At 49.7% G+C, this 21,478-nt stretch overlaps 1 protein-coding gene across 5 annotated transcripts in view; it reads left to right on the top strand.

Moving 5' to 3' along the window:
• Nucleotides 1-21,478, top strand: part of DENND1A (DENN domain containing 1A) — a 364,486-nt gene that overhangs the window by 337,001 nt on the left and 6,007 nt on the right. For 3 of the 5 annotated variants that reach the window (XM_060757606.2, XM_067471740.1, XM_060757609.2), the window contains 2 exons: nt 7,992-8,080; nt 18,068-18,196. In XM_060757606.2, coding sequence (XP_060613589.2) covers nt 7,992-8,080; nt 18,068-18,196 — 218 coding nt within the window. The remainder of the gene's footprint in view (nt 1-7,991; nt 8,081-18,067; nt 18,197-21,478) is intronic. The other 2 variants (XM_067471741.1, XM_067471742.1) reach the window with 1 other exon arrangement.

The following is a 21,478-nucleotide window of genomic DNA, read 5'->3' on the forward strand; positions in this document are numbered from 1 at the left end:
CCTACTAATACTGAGGCCTTTCTCCCACTGAGGCCTTCTCACACTGAGGCCTACTAATACTGAGGCCTTTCTCCCATTGAGGCCTTCTCACACTGAGGCCTACTAATACTGAGGCCTTTCTCCCACTGAGGCCTTTCTCACACTGAGACCTACTAATACTGAGGCCTTTCTCCCACTGAGGCCTTCTCACACTGAGGCCTACTAATACTGAGGCCTTTCTCCCACTGAGGCCTACTAATACTGAGGCCTTTCTCCCACTGAGGCCTTTCTCACACTGAGACCTACTAATACTGAGGCCTTTCTCCCACTGAGGCCTTCTCACACTGAGGCCTACTAATACTGAGGCCTTTCTCCCACTGAGGCCTTCTCACACTGAGGCCTACTAATACTGAGGCCTTTCTCCCACTGAGGCCTTCTCACACTGAGACCTACTAATACTGAGGCCTTTCTCACACTGAGACCTACTAATACTGAGGCCTTTCTCCCACTGAGGCTTTCTCACACTGAGGCCTACTAATACTGAGGCCTTTCTCCCACTGAGGCCTTCTCACACTGAGACCTACTAATACTGAGGCCTTTTTCCCACTGAGGCCTTTCTCACACTGAGACCTACTAATACTGAGGCCTTTCTCACACTGAGACCTACTAATACTGAGGCCTTTCTCCCACTGAGGCCTTCTCACACTGAGGCCTACTAATACTGAGGCCTTTCTCCCACTGAGGCCTTCTCACACTGAGACCTACTAATACTGAGGCCTTTTTCCCACTGAGGCCTTTCTCACACTGAGACCTACTAATACTGAGGCCTTTCTCACACTGAGGCCTTTCTCCCACTGAGGCCTTCTCACACTGAGGCCTACTAATACTGAGGCCTTTCTCCCACTGAGGCCTTCTCACACTGAGACCTACTAATACTGAGGCCTTTTTCCCACTGAGGCCTTTCTCACACTGAGACCTACTAATACTGAGGCCTTTTTCCCACTGAGGCCTTTCTCACACTGAGACCTACTAATACTGAGGCCTTTCTCACACTGAGGCCTTTTTCCCACTGAGGCCTTCTCACACTGAGGCCTACTAATACTGAGGCCTTTCTCCCACTGAGGCCTTCTCACACTGAGACCTACTAATACTGAGGCCTTTTTCCCACTGAGGCCTTTCTCACACTGAGACCTACTAATACTGAGGCCTTTCTCACACTGAGACCTACTAATACTGAGGCCTTTCTCCCACTGAGGCCTACTAATACTGAGGCCTTTCTCCCACTGAGACCTACTAATACTGAGGCCTTTTTCCCACTGAGGCCTTTCTCCCACTGAGGCCTACTAATACTGAGGCCTTTCTCCCACTGAGGCCTTTCTCACACTGAGACCTACTAATACTGAGGCCTTTCTCCCACTGAGGCCTTCTCACACTGAGGCCTACTAATACTGAGGCCTTTCTCCCACTGAGGCCTTCTCACACTGAGACCTACTAATACTGAGGCCTTTCTCCCACTGAGGCCTTCTCACACTGAGGCCTACTAATACTGAGGCCTTTCTCCCACTGAGGCCTGCTCACACCGAGACCTACTAATGCGTCTGGTGGGGATGAGAGACAGGGCTTTCTCGGTGGTGGCTCCTCGGCTCTGGAACTCTCTCCCGATGGAGATTAGATCTGCCCCTTCCCTCCTGACCTTCAGAAAGCTAGTGAAATCCCGTCTCTGGGACAGAGCATTCCCAAAATAATTGGTTGAGTTCAGCAATAACCTAGTAACGACTGACTACACTGGCGGATCGTGATGAACGTGATTTTATCTTGGCAACTTGGTTTGTGTATTTATTCTGTTGTATTTAACTTTTTGATGTGATGATGTTTTTAATTGTATTTGTGTACTAATTTATGCTGTAAGCCGGCCTGAGTCCCTCTGTAGAGGTTGAGAAGACCACCGGGGTATAAAAGTTTTAAATAAATAAATAATAATAAATAACAAACCCTGGATGGAGATGTTGCTGTCGAGAAAGGAAGTGATGGCCGCCAGCCATTCCTTCTGCTTCCCAGCAGCGTCCCTCCAAGCCGAGATATTTACCGTATATACTCGAGTATAAGCCGAGGCACCTAATTTTACCACAAAAAACTGGGAAAAGTTATTGACTCTAGTATAAGCCGAGGGTAGGAAATGCAGCAGTTAACTGGTAAATTTCGAAATAAAAATAGATATCAATAAAATTACATTAACTGAGGCATCAGTAGGTTAAATGTTTTTGAATATTTACATAAAACTGTAATTTAAGATAAGACTGCCCAGCTCTGATTAAATCATTATTCTAATCTTCATCGTAAATATGCTTATGTATCCCTCAAATAATAATAAAGAGAGTAAAATAATAATAATAATAATGGTAATAATAATAATAATAATAATAATGATGAAATCCAGCATATATACCTCACTTGCTGTGTCATTTGCTGTGTCATACAGGATAATAATAATAATAATAATAATAATAATAATAATAGAGTAAAATAATGGATATGTAAAAACAGTAATAACAGAGTAAAATTATTAATGCAGTAACAATAAAAATAAAGTATTATTATTATTATTAAACTTTATTTGTACCCCGCCTGCATCTCCCGAAGGATTCGATGCGGCTTACACAGGCCGAGGCCTCAACACACAAACATAGCAATACAATCTAAGCAAATCAAACAATTAAAAACAAAATAAGCAAAGTAAACAACAGGCACAATACAGTAAACACCATAAAACTGGGCCGGGCCAGAGAATGGGTACAAAGATTAGAAGTGCTGATGTGACAGGAGGTGTATATAGGGCTTCCAGGGCAAGTGCAATGTGCGATGTGCAACAATCATTGGTTCTGGTAAAGTGCTTCTGGGACTTGGTGGTGGAGATTTCCTAATCTGGGAAGGCACATCGGAACAGCCAGGTCTTCAAGTTTTTTCTGAAGACTGCCAATGCAAGGGCCTGTCTAAGATCTTTGGGAAGGGTGTTCCAGAGTCGGGGGGCCACCACGGAAAAGGCCCTGTCCCACGTCCCCACCAAGCGCGCTTGCGACGCCGGTGGGATCACGAGCAGGGCCTCTCTGGATGACCGAAGTGAACGTGTGGGTTCGTAGATGGAGATGTGGTCACGCAGGTAGGCTGGTCCCAAACCGTTCAGGGCTCTGTAGGTAAGCACCTGCGCCTTAAATTGGGCTCGGAAAATAAATGGCAGCCAGTGGAGCTCCTTGAACAGGAGGGTTGACCTCTCTCTGTAAGGAGCCCCAGTTAGCATCCTGGCCACTGCCCGTTGGACCAGTTGGAATTTCCGAGCCGTTTTCGAGGGCAGCCCCACGTAGAGTGCATTACAGTAGTCCAATCTGGAAGTGACCAAGGCATGGACCACCCTGGCCAGATCCGCCTGTAATATTATTAATAAAATTAATAATAAAATGTAATATTAATAAAAATATATAATACTAATAATAAATAGAGTAAAATAATAAATGTAATAAAATAATAATACTGTAGAGTAAAATAATGTAAATATAATAATAATAATAAATATATTAAAATAATTCATGGAATAAAATGATACTAATAACAAAGTAAAGTAATAAATAACCTTGACTCGAATGTAAGCCGAGGGGAACTTTTTCAGCCTAAAAAGGGGGCTGAAAAACTAGGCTTATACTCGGGTATATACAGTATTTGTCCAGGTTCTGCATGCCATAACAATTGGACTCCAGACTCTTGATGCATTGTGTGCTTTGGGGTCAACAGTCCAGAAACGGTTTCGTTTTGCCAGGGGATTTTGTGCAGAATTCTCCTGTGCCCGACGGGTCAGCCAGGACGGAGAGGTTCCCGCCAACTCGTGGGCTTGGCATTGTTGCGCGCCTACCGCGGGGCATTCTTGTGGGTTTTGTGCTTCCCCGACAGTCTTTGCCATCCTGCTGGGATTTGCCCTTTTCCCTCATGGGTCACCCTTTTCGGCACCCCTCCCTCCCCGGCATTGCCGAGAGAGGCGAGAGCCGCCCCGAAGGTGAAAGTGTCCGCAGCAGCGCAGTGACAAGCCAGCGTTAGGCTTAATTAAACAGTTTTCCCTCCTTTCCTTCCTTCCTTCTTTCTTTTCTTCCTTCCTTTCTCCATCCCCTCCCTCTCCCTCTTGCCTTCCCCTCTTTCTGTGTGTTTTATCATCCCTAATGAAGCAGTCTCCTCCATCGATCCTGCTGATTGCCAAGCCATTCCTTTTGTTTGCTGGCGCTGAGCCATGCAGCCGCGCTCTGACAGCTCAGCTCCTCTAATTAGCTCTGTTGTTCTTTTCCCCCATGTTTCTCCGCCTCGCAAGTTCACTCGGAGTTGCCGCAAAACTTAATCCTTCCAGCCCTGCCGCACATTCCCCGCCTTAAGCCCCCTTGATTGCAGGGGGAGAGGCCGCCTTGTGTGCCGGACCGGCTCCGGGGTGGACGCGGGGGGAGGGGGGGCTCCCCGGCACCTGACCCCCTTTCTCCCCGCGGGGCAGGAGCCATTCAGCCTCGCCCTGGGGTTTCAAAGGGACCCGGCATTAATCCGCCGTACCGGTGGCCCCATCTCCTGCCCGGAGGAGAAGGCCTTGGGGAGCCCCCCCTTGAATGCTCTCCCCACCCGCAAGCAAAGCTTCACCGACGCCATCTTCACAACCCAGGACAACCATTTCCTCCCTTATCAATGCCATCAAAATGGCAAAAATATTTTTACAGAATAGCAGTTGTTGAGAATTGTGCGCAAAATGAGCCCTTTGTGTAGAATTTTCTGTCCAAAATGGTTTCGATCCAGAGAAAACGACATCCTCTGGGTAGGAAAGGTATTTGCCTCCTGCACTCATCCTGCTGGTTCCCAAGCCCTAAATTACGAGGTGGAACATAGAGAGAGATACGTTCGGATAAATAATAATAAATATTTATCCAGAGGCCATCTGTGTAGATCAGGCATGGGCCAACTTGGGCCCTCCCTCCAGGTCTTTTGGACTTCAACACCCACAACGTGGGTATGCAGATGACCCCTTGATTGACTGTCCAGTTCCAAGAGGACAAAGGCATGGACCAAATTGGGCCTTCCCTCTGGGTGTTTTGAACTCCAACTCCCAGAACGTGGGTATGCAGATGATCCCTTGATAAATGCAGTTTCAAGATGACAAAGGCATGGGCCAACTTGGGCCCTCCCTCCAGGTGTTTTGAACTCCAACTCCCAGAACGTGGGTATGCAGATGATCCCTTGATAAATGCAGTTTCAAGATGACAAAGGCATGGGCCAACTTGGGCCCCCCCTCCAGGTGTTTTGGACTCCCAACTTCCACAACGTGGGTATGCAGATGATCCCTTGACTGACTGAATGCTCAGTTCCGAGAGGACAAAGGCATGGGCCAACTTGGACCCTCCTTCCAGGTGTTTCGGACTCCAATTCCCACAACGTGGGTATGCAGATGATCCCTTGATGGACTGAAGTGTCCAGTTCCAAGAGGACAAAGGCGTGGGCCAATTTGGGCCCTCCCTCCAGGTGTTTTGGACTCCAACTCCCGCAACGTGGGTATGCAGATGATCCCTTGACTGACTGAATGCTCAGTTCCAAGAGGACAAAGGCATGAGCCAACTTGGACCCTCCTTCCGGGTGTTTTGGACTCCAACTCCCACAACATGGGTATGCGGATGATCCCTTGACTGACCGAAGTGTCCAGTTCCAAGAGGACAAAGGCATGGGCCAGCTTGGGCCCTCCTTCCAGTTGTTTTGGACTTGGACTCTCACAACATGGGTATGCAGATGACCCCTTGACTAAATTAAGTGGACAGTTCCAGGAGGACAAAGGCATGGGTCAACTTGGGCCTTCCCTCCAGTTGCTTTGGACTCCAACTCCCACAACATGGGTATGCAGATGACCCCTTGACTGACCGAAGTGTCCAGTTCCAAGAGGACCAAGGCATGGGCCAACTTGGGCCCTCCCTCCAGGTGTTTTGAACTCCAACTCCCACAACGTGGTTATGCAGATGATCCCTTGATTGACTGTAGTGTCCACTTCCAAGAGGTTAAAGGTATGGGCCAACTTTGGCCCTACAGGTGTTTTGGACTTCAACTCCCACAATTCCTAATAGCCTCAGACCCCTTTTCCTCTTCAGCCCGTTGAGCATGGACCATCCTGTCCTTGCTGCCGCCTGCGAACTGAACTGTTGCACAATGGAGGCAGCTTCCAGAAATTTGGATGGGAAATAAGTTCCAAATATGTCATGTTCCGTGAGGCACGTCACTTTTTTTGTTTTGTTGCAGGAGCAACCTGAGAAACCGCAGTCCCCGGTGGCTCCATGGGTTAAACCCTTGTGCCAGCAGGACTGCTGACTGAAAGTTCAGTGGTTCGAATCTTAGGAGTGGGTGAGCTCTGGTCTGTCAGCTCCATCTTCCTATGTGGAGACAAGAGAGAAGCCTCCCACAGGATGGTAACACATCTGGGTGTCCTTGCAGACAGCCAATTCTCTCACACCAGAAGTGGGCAACGTCCTTGCAAACAACAAGTTCTCTCACACCAGAAGTGGCAACATCCCTACAGACAGCCATTGCTCTCACACTAGAAGTGGGCAACGTCCTTGCAGACAGCCATTGCTCTCACACCAGGAGCGGGCAACATCCTTGCAGACATCCAATTATCCCACACCAGAAGTGGGCAACGTCCTTGTAGACAGCCAGTTTTTTCACACCAGAAGTGGGCAATGTCCTTGCAGACATCCAATTATCCCACACCAGAAGTGGGCAACGTCCTTGTAGACAGCCATTTCTCTCATTCCAGAAGTGGGCAATGTCCTTGCAGACATCCAATTATCCCACACCAGAAGTGGGCAACGTCCTTGCAGACATTCAATTATCCCACACCAGAAGTGGGCAACGTCCTTGCAGATAGCCATTTCTCTCATACCAGAAGTGGCAACATCCCTGCAGACAGCCATTTCACTCACACCAGAAGTGGCAACATCCTTGCAGACAGCCAGTTCTCTCACACCAGAAGTGGGCAACATCCTTGCAGACAGCCATTTCTCTCACACCAGAAGTGGGCAACGTGCTTGCAGACAGCCATTGCTCTCACACCAGAAGGGGGCAACGTCCTTGCAGACAGCCATTACTCTCACACCAGGAGTGGGGAACATCCTTGCAGACATCCAATTATCCCACACTAGAAGTGGGCAACGTTCTTGTAGACAGCCATTGCTCTCACACCAGAAGCGAGCAACGTCCTTGCAGACAGCCAATTCTCTCACACAGCCATTTCTCAAAGCGACCCCACTTTGAAGCTGCTCTTGTCGTACTAAATTCACAGTAAAACTGAGACTACCAAATACAAAGTGTTTGTATTCAAAACTTAGCCCCATCCTAACAAGACGAGCCGTCCAAATGGTGCATTGTGGTGTGGATTGTTTGGTGCTCTGTTCCCAATGCATCAATACTTCCCATCAGACCCGGATCCACCCTTGATGGTGGAGAATGTTGGCCTCCCTCTTCCCATAGCCTTGGGTTTGTTTTGCCATCGGGCGAGCACTTTCTTCTTTCTCAAGTGACTCCTGGAAATTGTTTCTGGCATTTTCGGCATCTGAGAAAAGCCTCCTCTTGAGCGGCAGGCTTTGCCGGGGGAGCCAGTGCCCCAAATCTCTCGACCCAACAAGGCCACCTGCTGCTCCGTCCCCCTTTGCCTCCTGCACATGCGCCCCTTCCTTGACCCGTTTCCTCTGTGGGAATGAGTCCAAAGCCAGATGCGCTGCCTGGTGTGGTTGTGCTTGGGAAAAGAAAAGAAAAGCGTGATTGTTCTCTCCGAGTGTCGCCCGCCACCCTGCCACCCTTCGTGCTCCACTGAGCCTTGAGGGCCAGCCTCTTGCTCATGGAGACGTGTGCGCCTGTGTGGGGCACAACGGAATGGGGTCTGCGCCCAAGCTAGCGTTGTGAGGCCCGTGGGACTCAGGGTTGGAATGACTGGAACATCTCCGCTTCCTCTCCCGCAGGTCCGGCCTCCCAGGCCCCACGTCTCCAGGAGGCCCAAGAGCAACGTTCCTCTGGATGGGCGAAGGACGTCGGTCTCCAGCCCAGAACAGTGAGTACCTTTCTCTGGGTTTCCCTTTGGGGTTTTATTATTTATCGTGTCATCCGCAACCAGAACATTGTATTACATTTCTAAGTATCTGGCCCCTTGGAGTGCCTCTGGAGTTGCCGCAAGAAGGTCCTCCATCGTGCATGTGGCAGGGCTCAGGGTGCATTGCAGCAGGTGGTCAGTGGTTTGCTCTTCTCCGCACTCGCATGTCGAGGATTATTCCACTTTGTGGCCCCATTTCTTGAGGTTGGCTCTGCATCTCGTGGTGCCAGAGCGCAGTCTGTTCAGCACCTTCCAAGTCGCCCCGTCTTCTGTGTGCCCAGGGGGGAGTCTCTCATCTGGTATCAGCCATTGGTCGAGGTTCTAGGTTTGAGCCTGCCACTTTTGGACTCTCACTTGCTGAGATGTTCCAGCGAGTGTCTCTGTAGATCTTAGAAAACTATTTCTAGATTTAAGTTGTTGACATGCTGGCTGATACGCAAACAGGGCATGAGCTGGAGATGTCTCTGCCTTGGTCCTTTCACTATTGGCTGCTCCTTCCCGGTGGATGTCAGGTGGTCGATACCGGCTAAGCAGTGTAATTTCTCCAGTGGTGTAGGGCACAGACACCCGTGATAATGCGGCATGTCTCATTCAGAGCCACATCCACTGTTTGAGCGTGGTGAGATGTGTTCCACTCTGGGCATGCATACTCAGCAGCAGAGTAGCATAGCACAAGGGCAGATGTCTTCACTGTATCTGGTTGTGATCCCTAGGTTGTGCCAGTCAGCTTTCGTGTGATATTGTTTCTAGCACCCACTTTTTGGTTGATGTTCAGGCCCTTTGGGGTGGGAATAAAAGAGTGGCACCATAGAGGGGGCAAAGTGGGTAGCCCTGGTGTTCATCTCTTTGGCCTCCGTCGTCTTAGTGCTCAGGGCATTGGAGAAACCCAAGACAAGTCTCCAACAAAGCTCAAGGGGTGTTGAACTTGGCTGAGGATCTGTGGGTCAGGGAGGTGAAGGGAGGCTTTGGCTTGTTGGGTGGAAAGAAGCTGTCGGGATTCGGAGCCTTCCATCGATGGAACAGGAGCACCCTCTGCTGGAAGCCGGCCGGCAACCGTCCTCTTATTCTGCTGTCCGCAGGGCAGGGAAAGGAACCGGGTACTTTTCCAGGCGCTGTGGGCTCTATTGCAAAGGGAAGGACTGGCAAAACCACCCCTTAAAAATATACACACACACACACACACATACATATATATAGTGCAGGTCTGGCTCTTCTTGCACATTTCAGGAAATGAAAAAGAAAAATGGAGGTGGGTTTTCCAGACTCCTTCGATGGCAAAAACACCCTGCGTCAGAGCAACCACTGCATTCTATGTGAATTGGTGTGTGTATTACAGACATGGGTGAACTTCGGCCATCCAAGTGTTTTGGACTTCCACAATTCCTAACAGGGAGTTGAAGTCCAAAACACCTGGAGAGAAGGCCAAAGTTGGCCCATGCCTGGAATAGCAGGTGGCCCAGGGGTCCGGTCAGTCCAGTGGTCAATCAGTTGCTCCCCTTGAAAGGCCACTGTTTGCAAACAGACATGGTTTACCTCTTCCAAGCAAAGAGTGAACGACCTGCGTGGCCCGATGGAAGCCTGGCTTCCATGTGTGTGAGTAAAGGCACGGTCCATGTTGGGAAGCTCTGCACAAATCCAGTTGCATTCGTCCCAAGAACTGGGTCATATGGAAAAGATAGCTGCACGAGCAAACAGCAGCAACCACGTTGCAAGGCAGGCCTATTGCTTCTAAGGGAAAGAAAGTGTGGCCCTCCAAATGTTGAGCCAATGGTGAGGACCGCTGTAGGCCAATCCCATTTTGGAAAGCCATTGGGTTTTGAAGAAAGACTTCCAAAGAACACAGATATCTATACCAAATAGCAAAATGAAAGTGAGTGTTACTGTTCAGCGTTTTACTTTCACATTAAACCAACTGATGTATTTGACAACCGCCCAGCACGGTTGTCTATGACAGTATACAACTTTCATTTTGCTATTTGCAGAAATAAAGACATTTCTTCCCCAGAGACACCCAGTTTTTCCAAAGAACAGAACCTCCTTCCTGTGGCCTCATTGCACCTACTACCCTATATACCAATCATAAGCAAAATTGGCCCCTCCCTCCAGGTGGGACTCCAGCTCCCACAACATGGGTGTGCAGATGACCCCTTGATGGACTGAAGTGTCCAGTTCCAAGAGGACAAACGCATGGGCCACCTTGGGCCCTCCCTCCAGGTGTTTTGGACTCCAGGTCCCACAACGTGGGTATGCAGACGATCCCTTGATTGTCTGAAGTGCCCAGTCCCAAGAGGACCAACTTGAGCCCTCTCTCCAGGTGTTTTGGACTTCAGCTCCCACAACATGGGTATGCAGATGATCGCTTGATTGACTGAGGTGTCCAGTTCCAAGAGGACAAAGGCATGGACCAACTTGGACCCTCCCTCCAGGTGTTTTGGACTCCCAACTCCCACAACATGGGTATGCAGATGATCTCTTGATTGCCTGAAGTGTCCAGTTCCATGAGGACAAAGGCAATGGCCAACTTGGACCCTCTCTCCAGGTGTTCTGTACTCCAACTCCCATAACGTGGCTATGCAGGTGACCCCTTGATGGACTGAAGTGTCCGGCTCCAAGAGGACAAAGGCATGGGTCAACTTGGGCCCTCCCTCCAAGTATTTTGGACTTCAGCTCCCACAACGTGGGTATGTAGATGATCCCTTGAATGACGGAAGTGTCCAGTTCCAAGAGGACCAAGGCATGGGCCAACTTGGGCCCTCCCTCCAGGTGTTTTGGACTCCAGGTCCCACAATGTGGGTATGCAGATGATCCCTTCACTGACCGGTGTCCAGTTCCAAGAGGACCAACTTGGGCCCTCTCTCCAGGTATTTTGGACTTCAACTCCCACAATGTGGGTATGCAGACTCTCCCTTTATTGATGGAAGTGTCCATTTCCAAGAGGACAAAGGCATGGGTCAACTTGGGCCTTCCCTCCAGGTGTTCTGGACTCCAACTCCCACAACGTGGGTATGCAGATGACCCCTAGATTAACTGGAGTGTCTAGTTCCAAGAGGACAAAAACATGGGCCACCTTCAGCCCTCCCTCCAGGTGTTTTGGACTCCTATTCTCACAATGTGGGTATGCAGATGATCCTTTGATTGACTGGAGTATCTAGTTCTAAGAGGACAAAGGTATGGGATCATCTACATACCCACATTGTGGGAGTTGAAGTCCAAAACACCTGGAGGGCCCAAGTTTGCCCGTGCCTGCAATAGCATAATATAACTTTTATTATTATTATTATTATTATTATTATTATTATTATTAACTTTATTTATACCCCGCAAAATCTCCTGAAGGACTCGATGCAGCTTTTGTGGAGTCTTGGAAGCTAGGCAGTGTTAGTCCTGGTTAGTCCTTGAACAGGAGACTGACAAGGAATATCAAGCTGCTTGTAGGCTCTATTTCAGAGGAAGGGACTGGTAATACCATCTCTTGACATAGAAGACCCTATAAAATCCACAAGTTGACACAAGGCCTCTTTTGTGCTTTGCCATCCCTGCACTTGGTTGGGATGTTTCCATTTATCTTGTGTGCGTTGCCGGAACCATCCCGCTTTAGGTCCAGAGGCAGCGATGGGGAGACTGCAAAGGACCTCCAGTGCGCAGCTTGGCTGGCTTGTTTGAAGCCATCAGCCATTAAGTGACAGGGATTCTGTCACCGGGAAGAGTTTGCCAATGGGAAAGGGGGCTAGGTCCGCCGTGAAGGCGGATCTGGCCAGGGTGGTCCATGCCTTGGTCACCTCCAGATTGGACTACTGTAATGCGCTCTACGTGGTGCTGCCCTTGAAAACGGCCCGGAAATTCCAACTGGTCCAACGGGCGGTGGCCAGGTTGTTAACTGGTGCTCCTTACAGGGAGAGGTCAACCCTCCTGCTTAAGAAGCTCCATTGGCTGCCATTCATTTTCCGGTCCCAATTCAAGGTGGAGGTGCTTACCTACAAAGCCCTAAACAGGTTGGGACCCGCCTACCTGCGTGACCGCATCTCCGTATACGAACCCACACGATCTCTCCGATCATCTGGAGAGGCCCTGCTCGTGATCCCACCTGGTCGCAAGCCCGATTGGTGGGGACGAGGGACGGGGCCTTCTCGGTGGTGGCCCCCTGACTCTGGAACTCTCTCCCCAAGGACACCAGACAAGCCCCAACGTTGGTAGTCTTTAGGAAGAGCTTGAAGACGTGGCTGTTCCAGTGTGCCTTCCCAGAATAGGAGACTCCAAGCATCATGTCCCAAATGCACTTTACTAGAGATTTAAGATTGTCTGCACACCGCACCTATCTCCAAAAACCTATCCATTTCACCTGTCATGCCCAGCATTTTAATATTTTTTAATCATTGCATTAGTTTTAAATGTGTCGTGGTGTTATTGTCTAATGTTTATTACTATTATTTTAATGTTTATTGTTTTGTTTTATGAGTTTATGGGTTTATTTATTGTTGCATTTGTTATGCTGTTGTTTTATTGATGTGTTGGGCCTCGGCCTCTTGTAAGCCGCACCGAGTCCTTCGGGAGATGTTAGCGGGGTATCAATAAAGGATTATTATTATTGTTGTTGTTATTATTATTATTATTATTATTATAGGTTTGTTTTGCAGAGTTGGACAAAAAGTGGAGCCAGGCATTCCTGTGTAGCCTCGCCATTCCTAATCTTGGTTGGGATGTTTACATCCATCTTGTGCGCATTGCCAGAATTATTATTATTATTAAACTTTATTTGTACCCCGCCTGCATCTCCCGAAGGATTCGATGCGGCTTACACAGGCCGAGGCCTCAACACACAACACAACAATACAATCTAAGCAAATCAAACAATTAAAAACAGAATAAAGCAAAGTAAACAACAGGCACAATACACTAAACACAATAAAACTGGGCCGGGCCAGAGCAATGGGTACAAGATTAAAAGTGCTGATGTGACAGGAGGTGTATATAAGGCTTCTGGGGCAAGTGCGATGTGCGATGTGCAGCAGTCATTGGTTCTGGTAAAGTGCTTATGGGACTTGGTAGTGGGGATTTCCTAATCTGGGAAGGCGCATCGGAAAAGCCAGGTCTTCAAGTTCTTTCTGAAGGCAGCCAATGTAGGGGCCTGTCTAAGGTCTTTGGGGAGGGTGTTCCAGAGTCGGGGGGCCACCACGGAAAAGGCCCTGTCCCGCGTCCCCACCAAGCGCGCTTGCGACGCCGGTGGGATCAGATGACCGAAGTGAATGTGTGGGTTCGTAGACGGAGATGCGGCCACGCAGGTAGGCTGGTCCCAAACCGTTCAGGGCTTTGTAGGTAAGCACCTGCACCTTGAATTGGGCTCGGAAAATAAATGGCAGCCAGTGGAGCTCCTTGAACAGGAGGGTTGACCTCTCTCTGTAAGGGGCCCCAGTTAGCATCCTGGCTGCTGATCGTTGGACCAGTTGGAGCTTCCGAGCCGTCTTCAAGGGCAGCCCCACGTAGAGCGCATTGCAGTAGTCCAATCTGGAGGTGACCAAGGCATGGACCACTCCGGCCAGATCCGCCTTATGATCCAGCTTTAGGGCCAGAGCCAGCGATGGTGAGGCTGTAAGGGATTGTTTGGCTCCACTTTATGTCCAACACTCCGAAACTAAACCTATCCCCCTTTCCCATCGGCAAACTCTTCCCGGTGACAGAATCCCTGTCACTTCATGCCCGTCCTCACCGCTCAGCCACCTTCCTTGCTATTTTTCCTTATTATGATTATTGTTGTTTCCTTTCCCTTTATCAGCCTTAAGTACATTTAGGTGTCAATTAAATTTGAAATATCTCCATTTGTCAGCACTTGGTTTTTGGCCGGCGTGATGTGCTGCTGATTTGTCCAGGCATCCTGACACACGGGGAGGGGGGGCGGCCCCCCAAATGCAGATCGTCCTCATTAAAACCGAAGCGCCGGCTCGCCTAATGGTAGGCAGAGCCGTGGAGCGCATCCTTGGCTTTATTGCGCCGTGTTTCTGACATGATATTTAAAAAGGAACAGCCACGACTGTCAGCGCTGTCACATGCCGGCGCTAACCGGAGACATGTTAAACTAAACATTAGAAGGAGATCAGCAAGCCATCTGCATGGGAACTCGGCAAAGAGATTAGGGAGGCAGGAGCCTGTGCCGAGGCGCCGAGGACTGGCGCTGTGACGGACAGGTCGCTTCCTCCCGCAAAGCCGCCACTGCCGCCGTGCTGCGACCCGCCTTTCCCGAGACAGCTCTTTGTGCGCCGAACGCCAGCGAGTGGCGGGTGGCAGCCGGCGGGAGAGGAGAGCAGCGCATAGCCGAACTGGGTTAATGAGGGAAGGAAGAGCCTTGCGCGGGAGGCGCCTGCCTCCAACTCATCCAATATTGAGGCTTGGGCATCTTCAAGACATGGCTCTTTAACCAAAAATGCATTTGGTGCCGAAATTTGAGCCGGTTCTTAAGTGACGTCCCACTTTGCCAAAGCATAGTGGCAGAGGATGCCGCTTGCATTGATTAGGATTGATAGGAAATCCAAGAAGGATGGCTTTAGGGTGATCTGCTCAAGCCTCTAATACAGCGGTTCCCAACCTTTTTTGGACCAGGGACCACTCTCCAACATGAGTACGAAAGGATTACGAATCACTGGGTTGTTGTAGTTTTTTTCGGGCTATATGGCCATGTTCTAGAGGCATCCTCTCCTGACATTTTGCCTGCATCTGTGGCAAGCATCCTCAGAGGTAGTGAGGTCTGTTGGAAGTAGGAAAAGGGGTTTATATATATGTGGAATGACCTAGCTCCAGCAGACAAGAGTTCTTTGTCCCATCCTGGTCATTCCACAGATTTTTCCTAGTTCCAACAGAAGTCAGCCATAGCAGAGCACCTGGTGAACCCACCTGGACACAGCATATTATCTGAGAACACAGAAATGCTGGACCACTCTCACAACCACCACGTCAGACGACACAGAGAAGCCGTTGAAATCCACAAGAAGCAGGTGGACGATGTCAACAGAAAGGAGGAAACCATCAAAATGAACAAAATCTGGCTACCAGTATTTAAAAAACTCTAAAATTAGAACAGCACAACAACAACAGAGAGGAAACAAACAAGGACATCTAATCACCTCTCAACAAAAGATTGTCCCAGGCACTGCCAGGCCATCAAATGCTAATCAAGGTGGTCAGTTGAAACATTCACACCCAGCTCCAGCAGACAAGAGTCCTTTGTCCCACCCTGGTCATTCCACAGATATATAAACCCTTTTTCCTAGTTCCAACAGACCTCACTACCTCTGAGGATGCTTGCCATAGATGCAGGCCAAACGTCAGGAGAGAATGCCTCTAGAATATGGCCATATAGCCCAAAAAACCCTACAACAACTCAGTGATTCTGGCCATGAAAGCCTTCGACGATTATGAATCAGTTCTTGGTCAACTTTAGATTCAGTTTGGGGTGCTGGTTCAGAAAATTGCATTGGATAGACCACATCAGCTCCAGTTTCTGATACAGAACATATGTCATAGTCAGCGACAGGGAAGGAGTGGCAGGTGGTGCAAAAGGAGCAGAAATAACTTAAATAAATAAATAAAGAGGAAGGAGGGTCGCGGACCAGATTTCTATCCTTGCGGCCCGCTGGTGGTCCATGGCGCACTGTTTAAGAACCACTGCTCTAAGAATATGTAGGTCCCAAAAACCTTCCTTAGGGACCTGGAAACCCATCTGATCCCTCAAAAGTAGAAGTAGCATCTTCCAAACCAGTGGTTTCCAACGTTTTTTTGACCAGGGACCACTTGAACAGGGACTACTGTGACCAGGGACCACTCACTCTCCAACATTAGTATCAAAAGGATAATGAATCAGTTTCCATCTACTTTAGATTCAGTTTGGGGTGCTGATTCAGAAAACTGTATTGGATAGACCACATCAGCTCTAGTTATTCCACAGATATATAAACCCTTTTTCCTAGTTCCAACAGACCTCACTCCCTCTGAGGATGCTTGCCATAGATGCAGGCGAAACGTCAGGAGAGAATGCCTCCAGAACATGGCCATATAGCCCAAAAAAACCTACAACAACCCAGTGATTCCAGCCATGAAAGCCTCCGACAATACATTTGGGGTTTTGCTTCGTGACCCAGGATTTCAAAGGTGTTTGAATGTTGTTCAAGCCATTCAGACTGAAGCCACATCAGTTGTTTTTCAGAGGTCCAAACAGGTCAAAGGTTCAATGACTCGAATGATGTTGAAACAGCTTTGAAACCATGAGTGACGAAGCAAAACCATGATTTTTTCCAAAATGGTTTGGATGCCTGGGTTCAATGATGACACAGATGTGTAAACATTGATGGTGACTCTGTTGAACGGTAGTGTTGTGTCAAGGAAAAATGAAATGCAAAGAGACAGAATGGGGGACGAGGAGGTCTGGCTGGAGAGCAGGACGTGTGAAAAAGATCTTGGAGTCCTCGTGGGGAGGAAGAAGGGGAACATGAGCCAGGAATGTGATGTGGCGGCAAAAAAGGCCCATGGGATTGTGGCCTGCATCAAGAGGAGCCTAGTGTCTAGGTCCAGGGAAGTCATGCTCCCCATGCTCTATTCTGCTTTGGTTAGACCACTTTACCTGGAATATTGTGTCCAATTCTGGGCACCATAATTCAAGAGAGATATTGACAAGCTGGAATGTCTCCAGAGGAGGGCGACTAAAATCCTAAAGGGTCTGTAGAACAAGCCCTATGAGGAGCGGCTTAAGGAGCTGGGCATGTTTAGCCTAAAGAAGAGAAGGCTGAGAGGAGACATGATAGCCATGTACAAATATGTGAGAGGAAGCCACAGGGAGGAGGAGGAGGGAGCAAGCTTGTTTTCTGCTTCCCTGGAGACTAGGACGCAATGGAGCCATGGCTTCAAACTACGAGAGAGGAGATTCCATCTGAACATGAGGAAGAACTTCCTGACTGTGAGAGCCGTTCAGCAGTGGAACTCTCTGCCCCGGAGTGTGGTGGAAGCTCCTTCTTTGGAGGCTTTTAAACAGGCTGGATGGCCATCTGTTGTGCGTGCTTTGAATGCAATTTTGGCAGAATGGGGCTGGACTGGATGGCCCATGAGGTCTCCTCCAACTCTAGGATTCTAGGATTCTATGACTGTGAGAGCCGTTCAGCAGTGGAACTCTCTGCCCCAGTGTGTGGTGGAGGCTCCTTCTTTGGAGGTTTTTAAGCAGAGGCTGGATGGCCATCTATCAGGGGTGATTTGAATGCAATATTCCTGCTTCTTGGCAGAATGGGGTTGGACTGGATGATGGCCCACGAGGTCTCTTCCAACTCTAGGATTCTATGAGAGGTCAGGCTAGGATCTGGAGTAACTTTGGCTGTTGTAGGTTCATTCAACATGTTTTGATGACGCAGAAGGCAAAACTTTTTGACCCTTCCTCATCCAGGGAAGGAAGTCTGCATCTGAAAGCGGGGCATGGTTTGTGTTTGGCTTATCTCTCCTTTATGGATCCACTCCATTTCAAGGAATCCATGTTCTGAAAGGTGGTATGCGCATTTACTTTGTGGAATCTGGAGAATGTGAAGGCTCCTGGTCTGGTAGAGTGTGGACATGGCAGAGGCTCTGGCCCTGGAATCCTGCCCTCCTCCTGCTTTGGGAGGGTTATCTCTTGGCTGTTAAGGAATTGCCACCCTCTTGCTCTCTTTCAGTCAATTGTGATCTATCTCAGGAATCAATGCAGAGTGGAAGGGGTCTAGCGTTGCAGCGGAGCAGAGGAGGGTCCCTCAGAGCCTCTCCACCTCAGTCTTTGACCTTCTGGAAAAGACCGTCTCTCTCACTCTGACTTTCCTCTCCTTCCAATCCTCTCCGGAGGTGGGAATGTGGGGAGGGATGTCCTTGCTAACGCTTTCCTTTCCCTCCGTAGGTGTGGCTGAGTAACCTGCTTGTATCTCTTTCTCCCCTCCTGTCTGTCTCCTCCAGCCTGGTCAAGCCCACCCGCCACTATACGGTCTTTCTCTCGGAGGACTCTTCCGGCGACGAGTTTCCCCAGGAAGACGATCCCGGCTCTGCCTTCTCTGACAGCTTCCTCTTCTCCGCTCCCTTTGAATGGTCTCTCGCTTGACTCTCTGACGCACTTTGCAGCCTCTTCCCTTCCATGTCTTAGTCTTTCCCTTGCTTGAGTGATTCTGTCATGTGTACACATGTGTACGTCCCATGTGCACCCAGGCAAAGCTCGGTCTCTCACTTGACTCTCTGCCGCACTTCGCAGCCTCTTCCCTTCCGTGCTCAGAGCATGTCTTTCCCTTGCTTGAGTGATCCTGTCGTGTGTACGCATGTGTACATCCCATGTGCACCCATGCAGAGCTCGGTCTCTCACTTGACTCTCTGCCGCACTTCGCAGCCTCTTCCCTTCCGTGCTCAGAGCATGTCTTTCCCTTGCTTGAGTGATCCTGTCGTGTGTACGCATGTGTACATCCCATGCAGAGCTCGGTCTCTCACTTGACTCTCTGCCGCACTTTGCAGCCTCTTCCCTTCCGTGCTCGGAGCATGTCTTTTCCTTGCTTGAGTGATCCTGTCGTGTGTACGCATGTGTACGTCCCATGTGCACCCATGCAGAGCTCGGTCTCTCACTTGACTCTCTGCCGCACTTTGCAGCCTCTTCCCTTCCATGTCTTCGCCTTTCCCTTGCACGAGTGATCCTGTCGTGTGTATGCATGTGTACATCCCATGTGCACCCATGCAAAGCTCAATCTCTCACTTGACTCTCTGCCGCACTTTGCAGCCTCTTCCCTTCCATGTCTTCGCCTTTCCCTTGCTTGAGTGATTCTATCGTGTGTACGCATGTGTATGTCCCATGTGCACCCATGCAAAGCTCCTCGTCCCACAACATGGGTGGATGGAAGCTCTGCCATGGCTTCTCAGGCTTTGCTTTCCTCCCGTTCTGTCTGTTTTTCTGTGCTCGTGTGTGCTTCTCCCTGCATCTTGCTCTCTTGATCCCCTTGCCCCATTCTGGACAGCCAGTTTCACAAGGAGCGTTCGGCAAAGGCACGGCAAAAAGGCCAAAAGTGATTGCCGAGGGCACGAGAAGTGTCCAAGAAGGAAGGCTGGGCAGCATCTGCAGTCTTATTTACTGGGATGAACAGGATGTTGAGTGCCGTTACTAGAGGTTGAGTTTGGGAAGTGAGGGAGTGGGCTCTCCAGAAGAGAATGAACCCCACTATTATGATGAATGAGGGGAGAAAATGATTGGGAGGGGATGGACGATGGCCGGCCAATTGCAAAAGATACTGTGCTCAGGTTGCCTCTGGTCCCTTCCTGGTAAGACATGGGAGAGATGGCTGGGGGCCACAGCCATGGGTCCCCTACCAACATGCCTTGGGACGGAGCCAGGCACCCTCCCTTTGCTAATGAGTTGGCAGAGAGAGAGCGAAACGAAGGCTCCCTCGTATTGCTTCTCCTTCCTGGTGCCTCTCCAACGTTTTCCTCCATCGAAAGCCTTCTTGAAAGGGCACCGTGAGACTGGCTGCCAGTCAAATGACAATCACCGTGGAAATGCATGTCAGTTTGTGGTGTTAATTGGATGCGCCTCGCACCGCCCTTCCCTCGCACGCAGAGCCGGCATGCAAATCACAGGGCGTGCAAGGCCTCTTTTGCCTGTTTGGTGCTCGTTCTTCAATGAGCCTTCCCAGAGATTTCCATCTCCTCCATCATGGAGTCTGGTGTTCCTTGATAAGGTGACACCGGCGTAATCATTGATGCTTACGAAAGCACCAGGTCTGGCTTGCGCAGAGCCTGCCAGAGCAAAGGGAATGCAGCTGTCCCTGGTGTGGACGTAAAGGACCGTTCTCCACCCAAAACAATACGATCTCAAACACTCCTTTGTGTGTTGTGCTTTGAAATTAGCTACACTGCAGGCATGGGCAAACTTCGGCCCTGCAGGTGTTTTGGACTCCAACTCCCACAATGTGGGTATGCAGATGATCCTTTGATAAATGCAGTTCCAAGATGACAAAGGCCATCCCTCCAACTGTTTTGGCTTTCATCTCCCACAAAATGGGTATGCAGATGGTCCCTTGATGGACTGAAGGGTCCAGTTCCAAGAGGACAAAGGCATGGGCCAGCTTTGGCCTTCCCTCCAGGTGTTTAGGACCTCAACTCACACAACTTGGATATGCAGATGATCCCTTCATAAGTGTCCAGTTCCAAGAAGACAAAGGCATGGGCCAACTTTGGCCCTCCCTCCAGATGTTTTGGACTTCAGTTCCCACAATGTGGGTATGCAGATGGTCCCTTGATGGACTGAAGGGTTCAGTTCCAAGAGGACAAAGGCATGGGCCAACTCTGGCCTTTCCTCCAGGTGTTTTGGACCTGAACTCCCACAACTTGGGCATGCAAATGATCTCTTGATAAGTGTCCAGTTCCAAGAGGACAAAGGCATGGGCCACCTTGGGCCCTCCCTCCAGGTGTTTTGGACTCCAACTCCTACAACCTGGGTAAGCAGATGATCCCTTGATTGACTGGAGTGTCCAGTTCCTCGAGGACAAAGGCATGGGCCAACCTGGGCTCTCCCTCCATGTGTTTAGGACCTCAACTCCCACAACTTGGGTATGGAGATGATCCCTTGATTGACTGGAGTGTCCAGTTCCTAGAGGACAAGGCATGGGCCAACTTGCGCCCTCCCTCCTGGTATTTAGGACCTCAACTCCCACAACGTGGGTATGCAGATGACCCCTTGATAGCCTGAAGTGTCCAGTTCCAAGAGGACAAAGGCATGGGCCAACTTGGGCCTTCCCTCCAGGTATTTAGGACCTCAACTCCCACAACATGGGTATGGAGATGATCCCTTGATAAGTGCAGTTCCAAGAGGACAACTTAAGTAGCTGAGGGGGGAAAGGAAAGAGTCTGAGGCTGTTAGGAATTATAAGAGTTGACACCCCAAACACCTGCGGGGCCAAAATTGGCCCATGCCTGAGCTACAGTCTTTGTTTGGGGTCCTGGCCTATTCACCTCTAGGGAGCTGTGTTTCCTCTGTGTCTGAATCCCAGTCCAGGTTGATTTTGCATGTTGGCAGCATCTCCGGGGTTGTGTCCATTGTGTTGAGTGTGTCTTCAAAGTTCCAATGTTCCTCGAGTCTCCTGTTTTGGGACCCGCGCAGATCTCAGCTCGCACACCTGTGTCTCCCTTTTCCCTGCTACGCATGGCTCACTCTCCCCAGCACGTTTCCCACTACTTTTCCTGTCCTAAGAGTATATTTTGTGCCATAATGTAAGAGCTGAGGTATAGCAGTTTGGGCTGGGGTGCCATAGTGCTTGTGCCTTCCCTTCTTTGGAAAATATAAGCTTGTCTCGTTCAGATTGGTCCCAGGACTTTAATTCCTGCAAAGTGTGGTGT

The sequence above is a fragment of the Anolis sagrei genome, chromosome 11 (assembly GCF_037176765.1).
Source record: "Anolis sagrei isolate rAnoSag1 chromosome 11, rAnoSag1.mat, whole genome shotgun sequence".
NCBI classification, from domain to species: Eukaryota; Metazoa; Chordata; class Lepidosauria; order Squamata; family Dactyloidae; genus Anolis; species Anolis sagrei.